This window comes from Elephas maximus, chromosome 3, assembly GCF_024166365.1.
Source record: "Elephas maximus indicus isolate mEleMax1 chromosome 3, mEleMax1 primary haplotype, whole genome shotgun sequence".
Lineage (NCBI taxonomy): Eukaryota > Metazoa > Chordata > Mammalia > Proboscidea > Elephantidae > Elephas > Elephas maximus.
The window spans coordinates 10,831,933-10,853,121 of NC_064821.1; the positions used below are offsets into that span (position 1 = coordinate 10,831,933).

A 21,189-nucleotide genomic window follows, 5' to 3' on the forward strand; every position below is an offset into this window, starting at 1 on the left:
GACTGGTATCTGCCTGCCTATTGCGCCAGGAAACTTCTCTCTCCAAGTTTCTCAGCTCTTGGAGAGATCTGACTGGGTTCGCACAGTCGATGCCCTGCTCCTGGGTAAAGATATGTGATATGCAAGAGGAGACATATTATAAAACAGAATCCAACACTTCAGGCTTCCAGGATTCTAAAGACAGGCAAATATTTATGGGGAGCAAACAAACTCTAAAGAACATGGTAAATTTTTTTCAAACTGCCAAATGTGCAAATGCGAACTTTCTCTGCTCCCCAAGTGTATCAGAAATGTTTCGCCGACTGAAATCCTCCTTCAAGTTTGTATAAGCAAGTCAGAAAACCTAAGCTTTCCCCTACAGAGGAAATACAGACTGCAGTGGACAGGCCCCCAGTCCAAGGCGAAGCCACTGAACCCCACGGTCACTAGGTGGAGACCGCTAGGTCAGCGCACTGAACCCCTTGGTCACTAGGTGGCGCCCTCTAGGTCAGCGCACGGAACCCCTCCCATTTGGCACCTGGCGGTCAAGAAGCCGGAAGCGGAAGTGCGCGTCCTCGCGCCGGCAGCCTTGTTGGGTCGCGGTCCTGTCAGGTGGATGTCTTGTCTGTCGGCGTCCTTCCTGGTCCGGTGCCCCTGTCCCGGGGTCTGAGGGCGCTGTCCCCGCTCTCCCGCGCAGTGCTGGCCTCTCCGCCCTCCCGGGGCTGGTGCAGAGCCGCGCGACTCCCCGTACCGCGCTGTGCCCGGGCCTCCCGCCGCCGCCGCCGCCTGTCGCCTGTCGGAGAAGCCGGCCCGGGCCGCCCGCGCCCTCCGGGACCGCAGCTGTGCTCTGCGCGGCCTGGGCTGCACCTTGTCCGTCGGTGCACTGACAGGTAGAGTCGTGTCAGTCCTCGCTGAGCAAGTGTGGTTCCCAGACCAGCAGCGTCAGCCTCACTGGGAGGTTGTGAGAAATGCAGAGTCACGGGCCCCACGGAAGCCCCGGTGGTCAGCCTGAGTCTCAGTGCCCTGCGCCCCCTCCAGCCCGCCGCTCACCAGGCTCCCCTCTGATTTCTGTGCTTCATCAAGGCAGCGCTTTTGTTAAGTGCTGCTGGTCATACAGAAGTTAGGTTTATGGGGCGGAATACCCCCGTCCCACTTTAATGCTTATAGTGTTTAGTAACTGTCACCATGTGTGCAGCCATCACCACTGAGTTTCCAAGGTTTCCCATCACTCTTAGCAGAAACTCGGAGCCTTTTAAGCATCAACTCCCCTCCTCCCTTCCCATCCGCCCGTAGTAACCCTTGAGCTCAGTGTACATTTGCCTATTCCAGGTATTTCATGTAAGTAGGATGGAACAATATTTGTCCTTTTGTATCTGATTTATTTCACTTAGTGTAGTGTTTTCAAGGTTCCTGCATGTCGTAGCCTTTATGAGAACTTCATGTCTTTTTATAACTGGATAACATTCCATTGTATTTTGTTTTTCCATGCATCTGTTGATGGATGTTTGGGTTGTTTCTCCTTTTTTGCTTTTTGAATAGTGCCGCAGTGAACATTGGTGTAAAAGTACCTGTTTGCATCCCTGTTTTCAAACCTTTTGGGTATATACCTATGAATGGAAATTTATGGATAATTGCGTATTTAACTTTCGGAGAATCCCAAGTTCTTTTCCACAGAGGCTGCACCATTTTACAATCCCACCACCAATTTCTCCACATTCTCCCCAACTGTTGTTGTTTTCTGGTTTTCTGATGGTATCCATCCTAGTGGCAACCCTGGTGGTATAGTGGTTAAGAGTTTGGCTGCTAACCAAAAGATCGGCAGTTCGAATCCATCAGGTGCTTCTTGGAAACGCTATAGGGCAGTTCAACTCTGACCTGTAGGGTCGCTATGAGTCCAAATCGACTTGACAGCACCAGGTTTATTTTTTGGTTAGCAATCTTAGTAGGGTTGAGGTGGTATCATTGTGGTTTTGATTAAGAGCTACGGCCGCTAACCAAAAGGTCGGCAGGCAGTTCAGATCCACCAGGTGCTCCTTGGAAACCCTATGGGCAGTTCTGCTCAGTCCTAGAGGGTCATTGTGAATCGGAATCCACTCAACAGCACTGTGTTTGGTTTTTGGTTTTGGCTGATGACTAATGACACAGAAGATCTTTCCGTGTGTTTATTGGCCATTTTAATATTGTCCTTGGCGAAATGTCTGTTTTTTGCCCGTTTTAAAAATAGTTCATCTTTTTGTTGTCGAGTGGCAGGAGTTCTTTATATATCCTCGTTATTAAACCCTTACCAGATATATAATTCCCAAATATTTTCTCCCATTCCGTAGGTTGACTCGTTGCTTTGTTGGTAAAATCCTTCGATGCCAGAAATTTTTAATTTGATGATGTCTAATTTCTCTCTCTTGTCTTGTCTTGCCTGTGCGTTTGGCATCATGTCTGAGAACCCATTACTGAAAACTAGTGTGTGGAGAAGATAAATGTTCATATTTTTAAAATTGTGAGAACTTTGCATGTTTCAAAAATTTCAAAAATGCCTAGGGAAAAAATGATTATTAAACTCCAAGTCTCAGTACCTTTAGAAAGATGTGTTTATTTTTCTCTTCCCATCCTTGGAGATCGATATTCTAGAAGTACCCTGAGTGCACTGGAATTCCCCTTGGAGACTTCATATCAAATCCAAACCTTCAATTCAAAACTACTGAATTCCCCTAGTTCAGAATCTAAGGGTTGCCCCTCAGATAATGCCACAATATCAACTTCCATTTCCCAGAGGCCTCATACAGCCGGAACTATGCTCTTCCATCCCTCCAGCTTGAAGCTTCAGAAGTGGGAATGGATCCCGTTTCAGAGGTCACAGTTTGATTCTTCATGTCCAGGCTGACAAGACCTCCGGGTTGAGATATGGGCTCCTGGGTACCAGTGGACTCAGAGACGAAAGCCTTCCCATAGTCCACCTGGGGCACTAAGGGCTGAATGGCTCTGAAACCTAACATGTGTAATACAGAGCTTTCCAGTCTCACCCCAGCAAATCTGCTTCTCACCTGGCTTTCCCATATCAGTAAATGGCACCAGCATCCATTCACTAGATTGGGAGATACGCTTAGTCCACCACTACCCTCTTTTTCTCTCACCTTCCACCTTCAGGAAAGTACCAAGTCCTGTTGGTTTACAACCAAAATACAACCACTGTCTTCATGGCTGCAACCCTAGTCCAAACTTCTCTGAAGATGTCCATTAGGAAAACAGCCTCTGAGCTTTCTCCTACTTTCGCTCTTGTCACAAGAATGTATAATGTCCACCCAACAGCAAGAGGCATATTTCAAAAATGTAAAGCTAGTAAGCTATCAATCACATATGGAAGAAAATCCATATATTTTTACATTGGCCAATGAGATCCTACATGTTCAGGATTATGTGTAGCTCTCTGACTTAAATTTGTAACACTCACCCTCATGTTAACTAAGCTCTTGGGGACACATTTTTTTAAAACTTTTACAAATATGTCAAGATCTTCCCTACCTTTCATCCTTTGCACCGGGTATTTCCTGTGATTAGAGAAAACTTTTTACCATAGGAATCCCATTATTCTCCTAATTCAGGTCTAACTGCAAATGTCGCCTCCTCAGAGAGTTCACCCTCTGTTCCCTCAGTTATTCTCACTTATTTCTGTGTTTAAATATTGCACTTTTCAGAATGTGGTAAATCCAATTCAGGTTGACATTAATCTTAACCATGTAAATATAATCAAACTCTTTTGAATGTTACCTTTGCTTTTATCTACTCTATTTCCCTATGTGACAGGCTTCCAGCAAACAAAAAGCCGAGAAGCTCTGCATTGTGGTAATGGCAGCCCTCTCACCCTCTCTGCTCTGTTGGTCACTTAGGGTTCTGGTGAGTCCACTAGAGCTGTGATGTCCACTAGCCAGATGTGGCTATTTCAGTTAAAATTAGTTAAATCTAAAAAATTCAGTTCGCTATTTGCACTGGTCACATGTTAAGTGGTAAATATCCACATGTGGCTAGGGCTTCCATACTGAACTGTACAGAGACAACCTGTGTCTGTCTTCAAAGAAAGTTCCACTGGATAGTGCTGCTCAACAGTACACACAACAAGTGGTAACCTGTGTGTGATTATTCTGTGTGTGACCTGTGTCATAGTCCTGAAAGAACAAGAAAACAAAACCCAGAGTGTCTGCCCGTAGATTTATACTCTAGCATAGGAGACAGTTTTAAATAAATAATGAAAAACCAGGGACAGCTGATACCTGTAATGAAAGGACCCAACCCAAGAGTCAGGTTAGATTGTTTGAGAGGGAAAATCATTTAAGTGAAGACTTACAAAATGAGTTGGATTTAGGTATATACATGGTTAGTTATACACATGAGCAGGGTTGATAGCATGTGTGGTGGGTGGGCATGGAAAGAGTATTTCAGTTGGGAAAAGTGAGTGTGTAAATCCCATTGTTTGATAAAAGTTAGAGATGATTGGAGCAAAGAAAACAAAGTGTGGGTTGGAGGTTGGGGGTGTTATGTGAGCCAGACTGGAGGGAGCAATGGCAACAGGTCATTTAGAACCACGCTGACCGCTCTGCGCTTTTTGAAGGGCAGCGGGCAGCCACTGACGGGCATGAAGCAGGGATGAATGTGAGTATATTTGTGATTTAAAAGGGAACGCTCCAGTTCCTGTACTGCAAATAGAATTTGGAAAGACAACCATGAATGAATGATGTCAAGCAGGAGCTTGTTATGAACAAGTTAAGGAAGACTGTGAGGTGGCCTAGACGCGGAGACTGTGGATCAGGAAGGTAGTGGGTGACATGACGTAGATGTAGATGGTTCAAAGGGCACCTCAGTCGGCCGAATGCTCATTCCTTGAGTTACAGGCTATAGAGCTGTGAATGCTTCTCAAAGTTCCATGTGGATGTGGATAACCAGGGCACATTAAAATGCAGATTTTTATTTAGCAGGTCTGGGGTGTAGCTTAAGAGTCTGCATATCATATAACAAGCTCCCAGTTTATGCTGAAAGTAATAATTATAGAAATAAAGTTGTGAATTAAAATTAGTGCTGTGAGAGAAAATAATAAAAGGAAAGAATACTTAAAGGGGAGACACCGATGTGATGATTATGCAAAAGAGAACATTTACTCTGAGATCAAGAAATAAGAGTGGGAATCAGCTAGGTGGGGAGGCTGGGAGGGGGTCAGCTAGATGGGGGAGCAAGGGGGGAGGGGGAATGGGAACAGAGGCGAGAGAGGGCTCCGTAGAGAAAACGTAATGACTTTCTGATTTGTTTGTTGACTGATTAATGATAATGTTGAAAGAGGAAGTGTTCAGGAATCCTCCCAGATTTCTTGAAAGCTTGGGGACTGGTGGTTTTATGGTCTGAGAGCAAAGGGAAAACAAAAAGACAAACTCAAGGGGAATAAAGAAATGTTAATTGCAAATCAGCAGGAAAAATACTGATCATACAGTACAATGGTATATATGAAATGAAACTTAAAAAAAGCAGGAAACAGCTCAATAGAAGAGAGATAACTGCACATAATTAAAAATCAATGGAGCACGATAATCGCATTGACCAAGCTTGAAGAAAATGTTCCCGCTGAAAGTGCAGCCGTGCCGGTATCCAGTAACTGTGTCTGTGGGTCTGCAGGGGGCAGAGTTATGTAGGTGAACGCACAGACTCGTCCTTGCACCCCTGACTCCCTGGAGGAAATCAGGTTCAGGTTTTCCAGCTTTGCTCTGGATGCTTCTTATGCTCCGGAATGAGTAAATTCCTCCATCTGTGATCTTGTTACCGAAAGGAAGAGGCTGAGTAGCTGTGTGAAGAATGCAGGTGTGTGCTCTGGAAGGCTGGAGCCTGTTCTGCCTTAAACAGCGAATGCCCTCAGGGCGGAGCACTGCCTTGAGACTGGGAGGAAGTCCTGCTCAGGGAAAGAGCTGCAGGCTAAGGACCTGTCACTCCCCACTTGCTCAACACTGTCTCCTCCCCATCTTCTTCTATTTCAGGTTCCAGGTGTGGCACAGGGAGAACTAGTCCAGTCTCAGCAGCTGAGTACCCAGGGTGACCACCTTGCACATCCTTGCTATCACAAGTAAGGTTTCAACTGCTCTGACTGGTGTGTGGACCAAACACCATTCATCAGCCTCTAGTCTGCCCAGTGGCTCTGCTTCCACTCCCATCCCTCTCACTGAAGTGGCTTCTTGAGCTCTGAGAGGACATTCACTTAACTTCCAGAAGCTGCAGCCTGGGAAATGGTGAGTACCACAGAGAACTGGGTAATTCTTAGTGTAAGGGGAGGGGGGAGGCTAAATCTGATTTGGTGGGGGACCAGCTGTGTGCTCCGTGCTCTGTGTTTCTTTGAGGTAAAAGGTGGCAGAGGAGGCCAAGGGACTTAGTCCAAAGTAGCATCCTAAGGCCCTGTGCCACCTTCACTGGGCCCTTCCTACACTTACATGGTTTCTCAAGTCTTGGATGCCTGGGGTCGCCTTTCATATGTGACTCTCAGAGCTGTCACCATGGAGCCTTACCTCCCCACCCTGGGCCTCAGTGCTCTGTGTTGAATGACAGACTCTCCTGAGCAGAGCCTAAAGATGGAGCAGCTCTGGCTGAGGAGGCTGAGCCCCAGGCCCTGCAGAGCCGTCCTGTCTCCTCACTGCAGTGTTTTTGCCTTCCTGCAGGAACTGGAGCCTTTTCTGCAGTTCCAACACTGCAGCTCCACCTCTCACACAGAGTGACGGGGTAAAGAAAGGCAGAGAGTTATTCAGGGAAGAGCCCTGACTCTTTATGGGTCCTGCGGGGGGCTTGGCACCCTCATGACCTCAGCACAGGAATGAGGCAGGAGAGTGAGTCCAGCTGGCTCATGTCTGGAGTCTCCAAAACCATCAGTTTTTCCAGTGGGGAATGGTTTTGCTTGAGTCTTTCAGGTGGGTGAGAAGCATGATACCCAGTCCAGGTCCCTGTCCTCCCAGCCTATCTGTGTCTAGGGCTATTATACATTTCTAAAATTTTTGACTGCTCCCACAGTCTTGGATTAAAATCTAAAATTAAAGTGTGGTTTTTTGCTAAAGCAGCTCAGGATAGGAGATGGTGATTCGTCCTGCCAGGCCAGCAGTGTAACCCAGAGTCATGGGGGAAGACCCACTGCTGAGAAGTCAGTTTCGGCTCATAGTAACCCTACAGGACAGAGTAGAAGTGCCCCATAGGGTTTCCAAGGCAGTAAATATTTACAGAAGCAGACTGGCACATCTTTCTCCCTTAGAGCAGCTGGTGGGTTTGAACTGCTGACCTTTTGGTTAGCAGCTTAGTGCTTTAACCACTGCACAACCAGGGCTTCTTCACAGGGGTAAGACCCAAACCAAAAACCAAACCTGTTGCCATCGAGTCGATTCTGGCTCATAGCTACCCTCTAAGGACAGGGTAGGACTGTCCTTGTAGGGTTTCCAAGGAGCAGCTGATGCACTTGAACTGCTGACCCTTCTGTTAGTAGCCAAACTCTTAACCGCTGTGCCACCAGGGCTCCACATAGGGGTAAAGCAACCCCTAAATGCTCTTGGAAAGGCTTGGTTTGGATTCTGAAAAAATAGGCAGCTAAAATCAGGTTGATCGGACCAGAGGTTTTTAGTTAGGGGACACTAACATACCAAAGGGCAGCATGGAAGCAAAGCACTGGTCTTTAACTTATGTTATGACACTGGTGTGCACCTGGGACCTTTGTTGTAACACTTATGTACTCAAAGACTGGCTAAATTACAACAAAAAGGGAAAGGAATGGGATACCAGCTGGGCAGGAGGAGTGCCACGGGAAGAAGAGAGGGGAAAGTAGAGCCTGAAAACATGGTGGGAAATGAGGAGGGGAGTCTGGTTAAAGTCGTGGTGCAGCTACTGACAGAGTTCCTGTCTGGTCAGCCACTCTCGCTTGGTCCCAGAGTCCTTTGTGGGCAGGATCCATATTTGATATGCCTAACACCCCACTACCCACCCCTTCCAGCCTGGCTCTTATAACCTTACATGCCGGGCTCTTCTGCCAGCTTCCCCGAGCCTACAGGGTAGGGGGGAATGAGTGCGGGGCTCTCTTCCCTAGTTTATTAAAACATGCAAACATACACCACACCAGCGAGATAAGCAAGGTCAAAAACTGATTCCACCTATTACGATGCAAAGAAGTCCAAATAGTAGTTTTTTCCACTGTGTTCCCTACCCAGAGAACCACCCCTTGATCTCTGTCCACCAGGTGTCATTGCCCATATGTTCTGTGCAATCTACTTGGGTCCGTAAGTGAACAAGGGAGTGGTTTACGAGGGCTGCATTGCCAGGACTACGTACACAGCATTCAGTTTTTAGTAAAGCACGAGTGCCTGTTTGGTCTCCAGTGTCATGTCCCAAGCCATTCTGTTCTGGAGCGCCACCTTTCTCCAGAAAGCAGGTTCTTCACTGAGAGCAGTAAGCCCGTGTTCAGTGCCATGTAGGGAAGTGGTCACAAGCTTTTGTAACGTCTCAGTTTTAGTCATAATATTGCCAAAAGTAGGAGTAAAAATAATAGGTAAGGAATCCCACCAAGAAAATACAGACCGTTTACTCCACCACCACCTCCAAATGGGTTCATTGTGAGGGTGGGTATAACCTTTGAAATGCAGGAATGGATCCGAGGAAAGCAGAGAGTGCACGTACCCAGCCAGTGGGGGATGGAGTCAGCCACGGCCAGAGATTAGTGCCACAAAGCCACGGCATCCCCTCCATTAGGGGCTACCCAGTATCTTCCTGCAGGGAGAAGGAGGGGGGAGCCTGGTCAGTGTCCTTGTCCAACTATGGATGGGATTACTGTCCGGTCAGTCACCCTTGCTCAATCCCAGAGTCCTTGCAGGCAGCATCCATATTGGATATGTGTAAAACGCCACAGATTGGTGTATTTAAGTTCTCAGGATCACAGTTTCCACTTGAAGCAAATTTTGAGATCAGTTGTTAGTTTCTACTGATAAGTTTTTAATTTAATGAATAGAAGATTTCTGAAACACAGAGGAATGCCTGTCTTAACTGATGTAGAAGCTACTCCAGAGCTTACTGAAATTTTGAGAAGCATCTGAAGGAATACTATGACATTTACCACCTTACTCCAAAACCCCAAATGTTTGAACTCTGCTAGCCATTTTGGAAACCTTCTGACAAGAGAGAAAATGAACCTACAGACTGATATCCCTAGTTACTGAGTTTCAACACAGAGCTCTGACTTAGTTTTTGATTTGCACGAATGTTTATCAGACCATTTCATAACAATTCGGCCCTATGAGATTAAATCTTGAATGGTTCTATACTTTTGAGTGGGAATTCCTAGGAAACACATTAACTACCACATTTGATTTATATTACTTTTAAAAGGAAAATTATTCTGTTTTTCCAATAGATAAGACCTTTGAAGCTTAAATCTCAATATGAATTAACAGTCCTTATGAAGACTTGTTCCTGCCCTTGTCTTCATCCAGACCACTCTTCCACCAGCTACCTTTAGATAACCAGCTTTTTGTCAACTTAGTTAAGCATCTGGCTAGTATTTCTTTATATAAATCCAAGCAAATAGAATTAAAGATTTTTATTTCCCCAACTTTGTTATACAAAAGATACCTGGAAATTTATACCCACTTTTTTCAGTTAACAGATTATCCTGGAGATCTGTTGTTAACAGTACATAGACAACTTGAGTCTAAAGTTGTATGAAACTCCATAAACTGCAGTTGGTGACTCTGTCTTAGCTTGTTGTTTAATTTTGTTTTTTCACCCTCGCCACCATGAATGGACACTTGGCTAGTTTCCCACATTCTCCTTTTACAGCGCTCACTGCAGTGAATGTAAGTGTAAATTTCAAAAAAGTTGAGGTATGATCAAAATGAAGGGACTGTCAAATTACTTGGGAAAATTAATGTGTAAAACTTGTATTTTCAGTTTTCAATAATGCTTTAAACTTTCTTTTGTAAAGTACGTTATAAACAAAGCATGAAACTTTTCATGTCAAGTTTTAATAACGGTAATCTAAATTTTTTTTAAACACCTGATTACAAATAGGACTTGGGGAGTCCTTAGAGCCTCCCGGTCGCTGTGTCCTGCCCTGATCTCACTAACCTGGAGGTTACCCCTCTCTGCATATTCCAAATTTGTTTTTATTGTTATTGCTGTTATTACAGCTTTACCACCCAAGTCTTCACTCTTAAATGATATTTTGTTGAATTTTGCATCTTTTGAACTTTCTGCAGATGCACTGACTCTGCGTGGGTTCCTTCGTGACTTGTTTTCCTCCTGATGTTTTCGAGTTTCCTACGTGTCGCCTGTGGTACTAGTCTGCCCACATTGCTGTTTGTCTGTGATCCATTTTATGAATGGGCTACAATTTACCTATCCATTGTCCAGCCTATTCAGGTTATTTCTAGTTTAGTTTTTCCTCACGTGAATAGTGTTAGTCTGTTCATTCTCTTTCCAGGCTCCAAGTGCTCTTGCCCAATAACCCGCTAGCGAGAGGAAGCTGCCAAGTTGCAGACCATAGCCAGCCAAGGGTAAATTGACTAGGACATGCAGATGTAGTGTACCAGTCTCTCCTCCATAGTGCGTGTATGTATTTTATTTGCTTCATTACTTGGCAACATGAGGTTTATCGAATTAATTAATATTTTCATTGTAGAGGGCATGAAATGTTAACTTTAATTCTGCAATTATCTTAAACTACTCCACTACTGTACCACTCATCTGTCTGTCTGTTGCACTGTGGTGGCTTGTGTGTTGCTGTGATGCTGGAAGCTATACCACCGGTATTTCAAATACCAGCAGGGTCACCCATGGTGGACGGGTTTCAGCAGAGCCTCCAGACTAAGACAGCCTAGGAAGAAGGACCTGGCGATTGACTTCTAAAAACACTGACCATTGAAACCTTATGAATAGCAGCAAAACATTGTCTGGTATAGTGCTGGAAGATGAGCTTCTCAGGTTGGAAGGCACTCAAAATATGACTGGGGAAGAGCTGCCTCCTCAAAGTAGAGTCGGCCTTAATGACATGGGTGGAGTCAAGCTTTCAGGACCTTCATTCGTGGATGTGGCATGACACAAAACAAGAAGAAACAGCTGCAAACATCTGTTAACAATCGGAACATGGAATGTACGAAATATGAATCAAGGAAAATTGGAAGTTGTCAAAAATGAAATAATACACATAAAGATCAATATCCTAGGCAGAAAGGAGCCTGGTGGTGCAGTGGTTAAGCGCTTGGCTGCTAGCCAGAAGGTCAGTGGTTTAAACCTACCAGCTGCTCTGCAGGAGAAAAGTGTGGCAGTCTGTGTCCATAGAGATTATAGCCTTGGAAACCCTACGGGGAAGTTCTGCTCTGTCATATAGGATCTCCGTGAGTTGGAATAGACTCTACGGCAGTGGGTTTGGTTTTTTGATTAGTGAGCTGAAATGGACTGGCATTGGTCGTTCTGAGTCGGACAATCATATGGTCTACTATGCTAGTGTAAAAATAGTGTGGTGGAGGCGTCTGACCTCCTCTCACTTCAGCGGGGGAGAGAGAGTCATTTTCAGCCTAAACAGCACCAGCTGATTGCTGTGAGGCTGAGGTCAGACATACCTCCTCTCACTAGCCTTTTTTTTTTTTTTTTTTTTTTACCAATTCTGACACCAACCACCCATCCCACAACACTCTCTACTTCTCTTCTGGGTTTGGTAATTGATTGTACTGGCCACACACAATTGCAGTGGCCATACTCACAGTCGTGGGGTTTATTAGGGAAGTACCATGTTACAATTCAGGTCAGGAACTGTCAGGGTGTAGTTCTTTGATCAGGACAGCTGCTCCTCAGCTGTGCCTGCAAGTAGGTCTCTCTCTGGCCCTTGGCCCCTCAGCCTGGCCTCTGCCATGCTCGGCAAGTGTTACAAAGCTCTTTCAGCTTTGCCGATAAGTGCTCAGAAGCACCCCACTCTGCCAGGGTCATGGATTGAATTATGTCCCCCGAGAAATGTGTGTATCAGTTTGGTTGGGCCGTGATTTCCAGTATTGTGTGATTGTCCTCCATTTTGTGGTTGTAATTTTCTGTTAAAGAGGATTAGGGTGGGATTGTAACACCCTTACCCGGGTCACATTCCTGATCCAGTGTAAAGGGAATTTTCCCTGGGGAGTGGCCTGCGCCACCTTTTATCTTACAAGAGATAAAAAGGAAGGGGAAGTAAGCAGAGAGTTGGGAACTTCATACGACCAGGAAAGCAGCACCAGGAGCAGAGCCCATCCTTTGGACCTTGGGTTCCAGGGCCTGAGGAGCTCCTTGACCAGGGGAAGATTGATGACGAGGAATCTTCCTCCAGAGCTGACAGAAGAAAGCCTTCCCCCGGAGCTGACAGCTGAATTTGGGTGCGTAATCTACTAGACTGTGAGAAAATAAATTTCTCTTTGTTAAAGCCATCCACTTGTGGTATTTGTTACAGCAGCACTAGATGACTAAGACAGCTACTAAGCCTCAGCCTGAAGGCTCAGCTTTCTCACCCCCTGAGCCGGGAAGCCCACTGTGTCATCTCCTGCCTCTGCTGCCTTCATCCCTCTGCTGCAGCTTCTCACTGTCTTCGGTGGTGCAGCTCTCTCTCTCAGTCTCCTCGTCCCAGGAACTTCTCAGCTTGAGGATCCTGGGTCCAAAGGATGAACTTCCTTCTGGGCTCTTCCCTTCTTAGTGGTGATGAGATCCTCCTTTCCCGCCTCTATGATGGCTCACTTTAAGGTTGGTGGTGACAGAACTGGCCGATCACCTTGTTAGGGTTCTGTACACCTTATTTACATGGTCCCACCCCCACCCGGGGGGAGGGATGCACCTCATTTACATTATTAGCAATCTCTGCAATCCCTTTGGTGAGCCACAAGCACCTGATTTGCATCGTCCTTACTCTGTCATTTGGTGGGAGTTACAAAAACTATGGCTAGAAGGGCCATATTAATTAATTCATTGCACTGCCACTGCAGACCACCCCCTAGCTCTTCTATCCATTGGCTCCTTCCTACGTGAAGGATTAACTTCCTCCTCCCAATCATTTTACCAGTTCAAAACAGTCATTAACAGTTAGTGCTTCAGTATGACAAAGAGTCCTCAGCTTGAGGTTACTAAGGTACCAGCCATTCAGGCCTGCTGCAGGTATCCATCTAATCTGGTCAGGTTCTCCAAAAGTCTTGGCTTCACCTTTTCTGGCTTCTGATAAAATTGAAATGAGAGAAGGTTATTAACCTTGCTCTTGAGTCTCTGAGCCTCACAAAGTATCAGCATAACAAAACCTTTAAGGGACTTCAGGTTTGGCCACTGCACTCCAGTCCAGCAGTGCCACCCCCTGTGTCGACTCTTTTAGAGTAGCTCCTTCTACAATGAACAGTTTTTACAGTTACAATTTACCCTGTTAACAGTTAGCACTCACAACTGAATCATATAATCCTATCAGCATCTTCCTCACTACTCTTCCCCAGACCTATCAGGAAATGAGGAAACTATTCAGTGGAGATCCTCCTCTGTCTCCCTCATTTTGAAACTAAGCACAGCCACGAAGACATGTAAGCCAGACACTTCATGCTTTTATCTCCCCCATTTTAGATAGCTGATGTTTAAATGGCTCATCGGTATCAAACCAGCACTCTGAGGAGACAGGCATTTTCCTTGGTGTGAAGAATCTTCTCTTCTTGTTGGAACTTTGAGTATCCGCATCCGTAGGCAAAGAAGTCCAGTCCAGAACAAGCCATCAAATTGCAGCGCTTTACACCAGCTCATGGTGTCAAATATTATTCCCTCCTTTTGATCAGGCTCTTGTCACCTTATCCCCAGCCATTCAGGTTAGGTCAATGGGTGCCAGACGTAGGCTCAGCAGTTCACACGACCCCCCGCACATCAGACCAACCAGCCCTTTCTCTCTCTCTCAACCCTAGGCTCTGTGGGCTCGGTCAACAGGTGCCAGTGGGCATGTCCAAACTCAGCCCATCTCTTCATTGCTGCGCCTCCCCCAATTCCTTTCATTGAGGGGACCCAGGCGGTCACCGCAAATGAGCATACCAGGCTGTCCACTTGCTGGTGCCCTATAACTTTCAGCCCTGGAAGAGACTTCTTATGGGCACTGACTTTTTCTGCTTCAGTGTACCCAAGGGCAAACCACTGGCAAAAAATTCAAAAAACAAAATAGTCTTTTTTTTTCTTCTTCTTCTTTTCTGCAAGTCCTTCCTTCAAATGCAAGTCATGGGTTCTCTCAGCAGTTCTGGGTAAGTCTGCATGTCTTTTCACATTCCAGTTTCCTGGATAGGGCTTAGTTTTTCCACCTAGGCCTCCAAGACTTTATACACAGGGCTACTGGCTTAAAACAAAAGGCTGTGTTTCTTTTAGGCAAATCCTAGTTCCCCTTTTAGCTTCTCTTCAGTATTGGCTGCAGGCTGAGTTACAGGCTGCCTGTTGTCTATAATACCTAATATTCATTTCTAGCATACCATTAGGTCTGTTTTACAACACTAGGTAGGAGGAACATTCAAATAAAACTCATAACCCTTATTGAAACATTCTACTTTTATCTTCTCCACAGTTGATCATCTTCCCATTCATAGGCATATGGCCTCAGGCCTCTGGCTGGGTGAAACCTGTAGACCCTGGCCCCCATCTGTCATCTTGTTGATTCAACCTCTGTCTTGCCCCAGGCCACTTCAGATGCTGCTTGTCTCCCCTCAGCTGTAGCGCAACTATCATTTTCCTTTCAGCCATTACAGATAGCAACCAACGTAACCATCTAAGAATCACAAGTTTTACTTTCCACACCCCCCCCCTTTTTTTTTCTCTTACAAAGTCCCATGCTTCCGTGAGTCTGCAGCCATGGAGACGATCCCCGCTTAATGATACTCAATAAAAAAAGGGGCTTATTAAGTAAATTCACTGTGTCGCAGCCAGGAATGACAAACTGAAGGGGAATAGTGTCCCATTCGTGAAAAAGAACATTTCAAGATCTATCCGGAAGTACAGTACTGTCACTGATACAATAATACCTATGCCTACAAGGAAGCCCAGTTAATACTACTATTATTCAAATATATGCACCAACCATTAATACCACAGATACAGAAACTGAAGTTTTTACCAACATCTGCAGTCTTAAATTCATCAAACATGCACTCAAGATGCATTGATAATATTGGTGATAGGCATGCGAAAGTTGGAAACAAGGAAGGATCAGTAGTTGAAAACTATGGCCTTGGTGATAGAAATGACACCAGATATCACATGATAGAATTTTACAGTTTTTTTTTCAACAACATAAATGGTGACTATACACGTGGATCTCACCAGATGGAATATACAGGAATCAAATTGACTACATCTGTGGAAAGAGACAATGGAGAAACTCAGCATCATTTGAACAAGGCCAAGGGACCGCTGCAGAACAGACCATCAGTTGCTCATATGCACGTTCAAGCCGAAGCTGAAGAAAATTCAAAATTAAAAGCCAAAATACAACCTTGAGTAAATCCCACCTGAATTTAGAGTCTATCTCAAGGATAGACTTGATGCATTGGACGCTAATTACCGAAGACCAGACATGTTGTGGGATGACATCAAGGATATCATGTATGAAGAAAGCAGAAGGTCGTTAGAGACAGGAAAGAAAGAAAGGACCAAAATACATGCCAGAAGAGACTATGAAACTTGTTCTTGAACATAGAGTAGCTGAAGCAAAAGGAAGAAATGATCAAGTAATAGAGCTGAACAGCAGATTTCAAAGGGCAGCTTGAGTAGACAAAGTTTTATAATGAAATGCAAAGAGACCTGAAGTTAGGAAACCAAAAGGGAAGAACACACTAGGCATTTTTCAAGCTGAAGAAACTGAGGAAAATATTCAGCTCTCGAGTTGCAATATTAAAGGATTCTGTGGGCAAAATATTGAATGACGCAGGAAGCATCAAAACAACATGGAAGGGATAGAATACACAGAATCACTGTGCCAAAAACAATTGGTCAGCGTATAACCATTTCAAGAAGTAGAATATGACCAAACTGATGGTTTTGAAAGAAGAAATCCAAGCTGCACTTGAAGGAATTGCCGAAAAACAAGGCTGCAGGAATTGATGAAATACCTATGAGATGTTTCAACAGATGGGTGCAGCGCTGGAGGTGTTTACTCATATGCCAAGAAATTTAGAGGACAGCTACCTGGGCAGCTAGAAAAAAAAGAAGAGAGCTGTATTTGTGCCCATTGGAAAGAAAAGTAATCCAATAGAGTGCGGAAATTATTGAAAATATCAATATCGTATCCAAGTAAAATTTTGCTGAAGATAATTCACAAATGATTGCAGCAGTGCATCAACGGGGTACTGCCAGAAATTCAGGCCGGATCCAGAAGAGGACTTGGAATGAGGGATATCATTGCTGATGTCAGGTACATCTTGGCCGAAAGCAGAGAATACCGGAAAGATGTTTACCTGTGTTTTACTCACTATGCACAGGCACTCAACTGTATGGATCATAACAAATTATGCATAACCTTGTGAAGAATGGGAATTCCAGAACACTTAATTGTGCTCATGCAGAACCTGCACCTAGACCAGGATGCAGTTGTTTGAACAGAACAAGGGACACTGCATGGCTTAAAATCAGAAAAGCTTTGAGTCAGGCTTGTATCCTTTTACTATACTTACTCAATCTGTATGCTGAGCAAACAACCTGAGAAACCAGACTATATGAACAAGAACGTGGCATCAGGATTGGAGGAAGACTCATTAACAACTTGCGATATGCAGATGACACAACCTTGCTTGCTGAAAGCGAACAGGAGTTTGAAGCACTTACTGATGAAGATCATAGAGTACAGCCTTCTGTATGGATTACACCTCAACCTAAAGAAAACAAATCCTCACAACCGGACCAGTGAGCAACATCATGATAAGTGGAGAAAAGATAGAAGTTGTCAAGGGTTTCATTTTACTTGGATCCGCAGGCAACGCCCAAGGAAGCAGCAGTCAAGAAATCAAAGGATGTTTTGGATTGGTCAAATCTGTTGCAGAAAACCTCTTTAAAGTGTTAAAAAGTAAAGATGTCACCTTGAAGACTTACGATAAGCCTGACTTAATCCATAGTATTGTCAGTCACCTCATTTGCATGTGAAAGCTGCATGATGAATTAGGAAACACAAAGAAGAGCTGATGCCTTTGAATTACGGCATTGGCAAATAATATTGAATATACCATTGGCTGCCAGAAGAACAAATAAATCAATATGGAAGAAGTACAGCCAGAGTGCTCCTTGGAAGTGAGGATGGTGAGACTTCATCTTGTATACTTTAGACATATTATCAGGAGGGGTCAGTCCCTGGAGAAGGACATCATGCTTGGTAAGGTAGAGGTCAGTGAAGAAGAGGAAGACCCTCAAAGAGATGGTTTAATACAGTGGGTGTAACAATGGGCTGAAACATAGCAGTGATTGTGAGGATGGCGCAGGCCCTGCTCGGTGTTTGGTTTTGTTGTACATGGGGTAGCTGTGAGTTAGAACCAACTCAATGGTACCTAACAACAACGCCTCAGTGCTGAGAAGGCTGTGCATATTTTCATACTGTTCTGTCGTTCATCTTTCTCTGAGCTTTTAGGGATTTTTTATAACTTTTGGAAATACATTTTTCATTTATTTATATTTAGAAACTTTTCCTAGTATGTAGTTCATATACTCACTCACTTTTTGCTGTCCATGATGAATAGAGCTGAATTTTAATTTAGTTGAGCATGTCAGCCTGTTCCCTTCTGCGTTTTCTTATTTCAGAGCCCTGGTGATGCAGTGGTTAAGAGCTTGGCTGATAACCAAAAGGTCTGTAGTTCGCATCCACCAGCCGCTCCCTAGAAACCCTGCGGGGTAGTTTTACTCTGTGCCGTAGGCTGCTATGAACTGGAATCAGCTCGATGGTGATGGATTTGGTTTTGGTTTTTTCTTGTTTCAGAATTTTTTCTCTATTCTGATGGCATAAAATCATTTGTTTATAACTTCTGACACGGTTATAATTTTACATTTTCACATTTAAAATTAATCTATTTGGAACTTATTTTTGCATATGGAGTAGGTAGGTGTCTTAGGCTTGGTTCTCAAAACCAGTGAAGCATACACACACACACACCCACCCATATATATGTGTACATATATATGTTTGTATATATGCACGTCATTGTATGTGCATACATATATATGTATATGTACATGTACACACCCATTGGAGTTGAGTCGATTCTGACTCATAGGGACTCTATAGGACAGAGTAGAACTGCCCCATAGAGTTTCCAAGGAGCTCCTAATGGATTTGAACTGCCGACCTTTTGGTTAGCAGTCGTAGCTCTTAGCCAGTATGCCACTAGGGTTTCCATGTACATGTACATATATATGTATATACATGGAATGTCATGGATTGAATTGTGTCCCCCAGAAATATGTGTCAACTTGGGTAGGCCATGAGTCCCAGTATTGTGTGGTTGTCCTCCACTTTGTGATTGTAAAGAGTATGAGGTGGGATTGTAATGCCCTTACTAAGGTCACATCCCTGATCCATTGTAAAGGGAGTTTCCCTGGGGTATGGCCTGCACCCACTTTTATCTTACAAGAGATAAAGGAAAGGGAAGCAAGCAGAGAGTCAGGGACCTCCTACTACTAAGAAAATAGTGCTGGGAGCAGAGCATGTCATTTGGACCTGGGGTTCCTGCACGGAGAAGCTTCTAGTCCAGCGGAAGATTGATGATAAGGACCTTCCTCCAGGGCCATCAGAGAGAAGAAGCCCTCCCCTGGAGGTGACACCCTGAATTTGGACTTCTAGCCTACTACACTGTGAGAGAATAAATTTCTCTTTATTAAAGCCATCCACTTGTGGTATTTCTGTTATAGCAGCACTAGATGACTAAGACTATATATACATATATTTTTGTGTATATATATATATACACACACACAGGCCCACACACACAAATATGTATGTATATACAGAGAGAGAGACTTATCTCAAGGAAATGGCTCACATGGTTGTAGAGGCTGGCAAGTCCCAAATCTGTGGGTCAGATGTTAGGTTGTAGGCTTCTCCTGACTTGCATAGCTGCAGGGGCTGACAAACCAACAATCGGAGATTGCTAGGTTAGATGGCAGGCTGATGGCTCTTGAGCTGAGAGGCTGACAAATCCATGATCAGCAGATAGGATGGCAGGCTGTTGGCTCACAGGCTGTGGAGACTGACAGATCCCAAGGTCGGCTGACAATAAGTCAGGCTGCTCCCTAAAGTCCCAGTAACCAGAGGTCAGAGATAATGAGCTGGATGCAGGATCCAGAGTGAGTAAAAGCCAGTGAGCTTTGCCAGAACATTCATATATATTGGATGCAGGCTACGCTCCTGAAGAAACTCCCTTTATAACCAATTGGCTTTTCACATCAGATCACATCATGGAGGTGATTACATTATATAACCAAATTGAAGATAACTACATCACTACATAAATACCAAACTACATCATTATATAACTGCCAAACCACTGAGAATCGTGGCCCAGCCAAATTGACATACGACCTTAACCATCATAGTCCGCCACTTGTTAACTTGGCACCTGTACACATCTCCTTCAGCCAAAAGCCAATTAAAAAGTCATACTTGGGCCTAACATGCATGCGTATGACTGAAAACACACTAACTCACTTTACATGTTATGTTTTATTATTAAAAAAAGCAAAAATATTAGATGCACACTTACAGGGAAGGGTTCTCATAACAATAGTCCTCGTTTCTGCAGTTGGTAATGTGGTCATAACTGGTATTTACAACTACCTTTTTCTAGCACCCATTCTGTGTTTTCTTTGCCCTCAGCAAGCACTTCTGCTGTTGGTTCCTTGCCTGGTAGAGTGACCCAGATCTTCACTGCTGAAGTGTCTAGGCCATTAGTCATATCGGAATTTGGTTGCTATAATTTTCCACTGACTTTAATCACAGCATGGTAGTAACAAGAGATGCCTTAAGGGATCTCCTGTATTCTAGACATTTACCTCCATTATGTAAAATCAGTCCAATTTCCCCTTGGAAATCAGGATCAGTCATACCAGCCAATACAGGGACTCTCTTTGCCTGTTGATCTAGAGGTATGAAGAGCCCAAAGTGGCTGGGTGACGTTTTTCTCTTCCAGTTCAGTAGAACTATTGTCGTGTCTCCTGGTGAGAGCATTCCTCCTTTTGGAACTAAGACCTCTAGACCCGCAGAGCACAGGGTCGCGGGGACAGGAGGCAAAATTTATGGACGGCACCACTTGGGGGAATAGTGGTGCCACTCCCATTTCTACCCCTTTATTGCTGGACCCATGAATCCTGGCTGTAACAACACTATAATATATATCGGATGCGTACACATATATCCTGGAAAACGTTGCCCCAACCCTCCAAGATATGCCTCCTTGCTGGTACCGTAATTGAGTCACCATTCCAGCTGCTTCAGAATGATGGGGAACGTTGTTGTTAGATGCCACAGAGTTGGTTCAATACTCATGGCGACCCTAGGTACAACAGAAGGAAACAGTGCCTGGTCCTATTCCATCCTCACAATTATTGTGCCTGACGCCATTGTTGCAGCCAGTATGTCATTACACTCGTTGAGGGTCTTCCTCTTTTTTTGCTGACCCTCTACCTTACCAAGCATGATGTTCTTCTCTAATGACTGGTCCCTCCTGATAACACAACTGATATATGTGAGACAGAGTCTCACTGTCCTTGCTTCTAAGCAGCATTCTGGCTATACTTCCTCCAACAGAGATTTGTTTGTTCGTCTGGCAGGCCTACCACACACCTTTCCTGATTTTGAACCACTCAGTAGCCCGTTGTTCTGTTCGAACGATGCCCTCTTGGTTTTAAGTCAAAGTCATACACTCAACACAATGTTATTGACAGCATGATCTGACTTAAAATGGCGGAAGGTGTTCTCCCTCTTGAAGCCGCATGATCACAAAGTAGTGTGTGTGTTTGTTGTTACAAAGTGTTATATTTAACCCAAATTTTTAATATAATTGGCTTTACGGCAGACCATTCTCAAGTACGAGTTGTACGTAAGTTCAACATTTGTAACCCAGGGACTTATTGTACATTGTTTTCCTTTAGTTCTTTGTGCATGTTTTCTTTTAGCTCTTTCCCTCTAGCCTGCTTTGAGACTGTGGGCCTCCACTGCTACAAGACTGCCACTTA

At 44.5% G+C, this 21,189-nt stretch overlaps 1 protein-coding gene across 4 annotated transcripts in view; it reads left to right on the forward strand.

Moving 5' to 3' along the window:
• Positions 1 to 525: 525 nt before the first annotated feature.
• LOC126072013 (zinc finger protein OZF-like) overlaps positions 526 to 21,189 on the forward strand; it is a 34,609-nt gene continuing 13,945 nt past the window's right edge. For all 4 annotated transcript variants that reach the window (XM_049876604.1, XM_049876606.1, XM_049876605.1 and 1 more), the window contains exons 1-2: positions 526 to 869; positions 5,988 to 6,236. Coding sequence is in view for 1 of the 4 variants with exons in the window: in XM_049876603.1 (XP_049732560.1) it covers positions 6,234 to 6,236 (3 nt within the window). In the remaining 3 variants the exon portion in view is untranslated. The remainder of the gene's footprint in view (positions 870 to 5,987; positions 6,237 to 21,189) is intronic.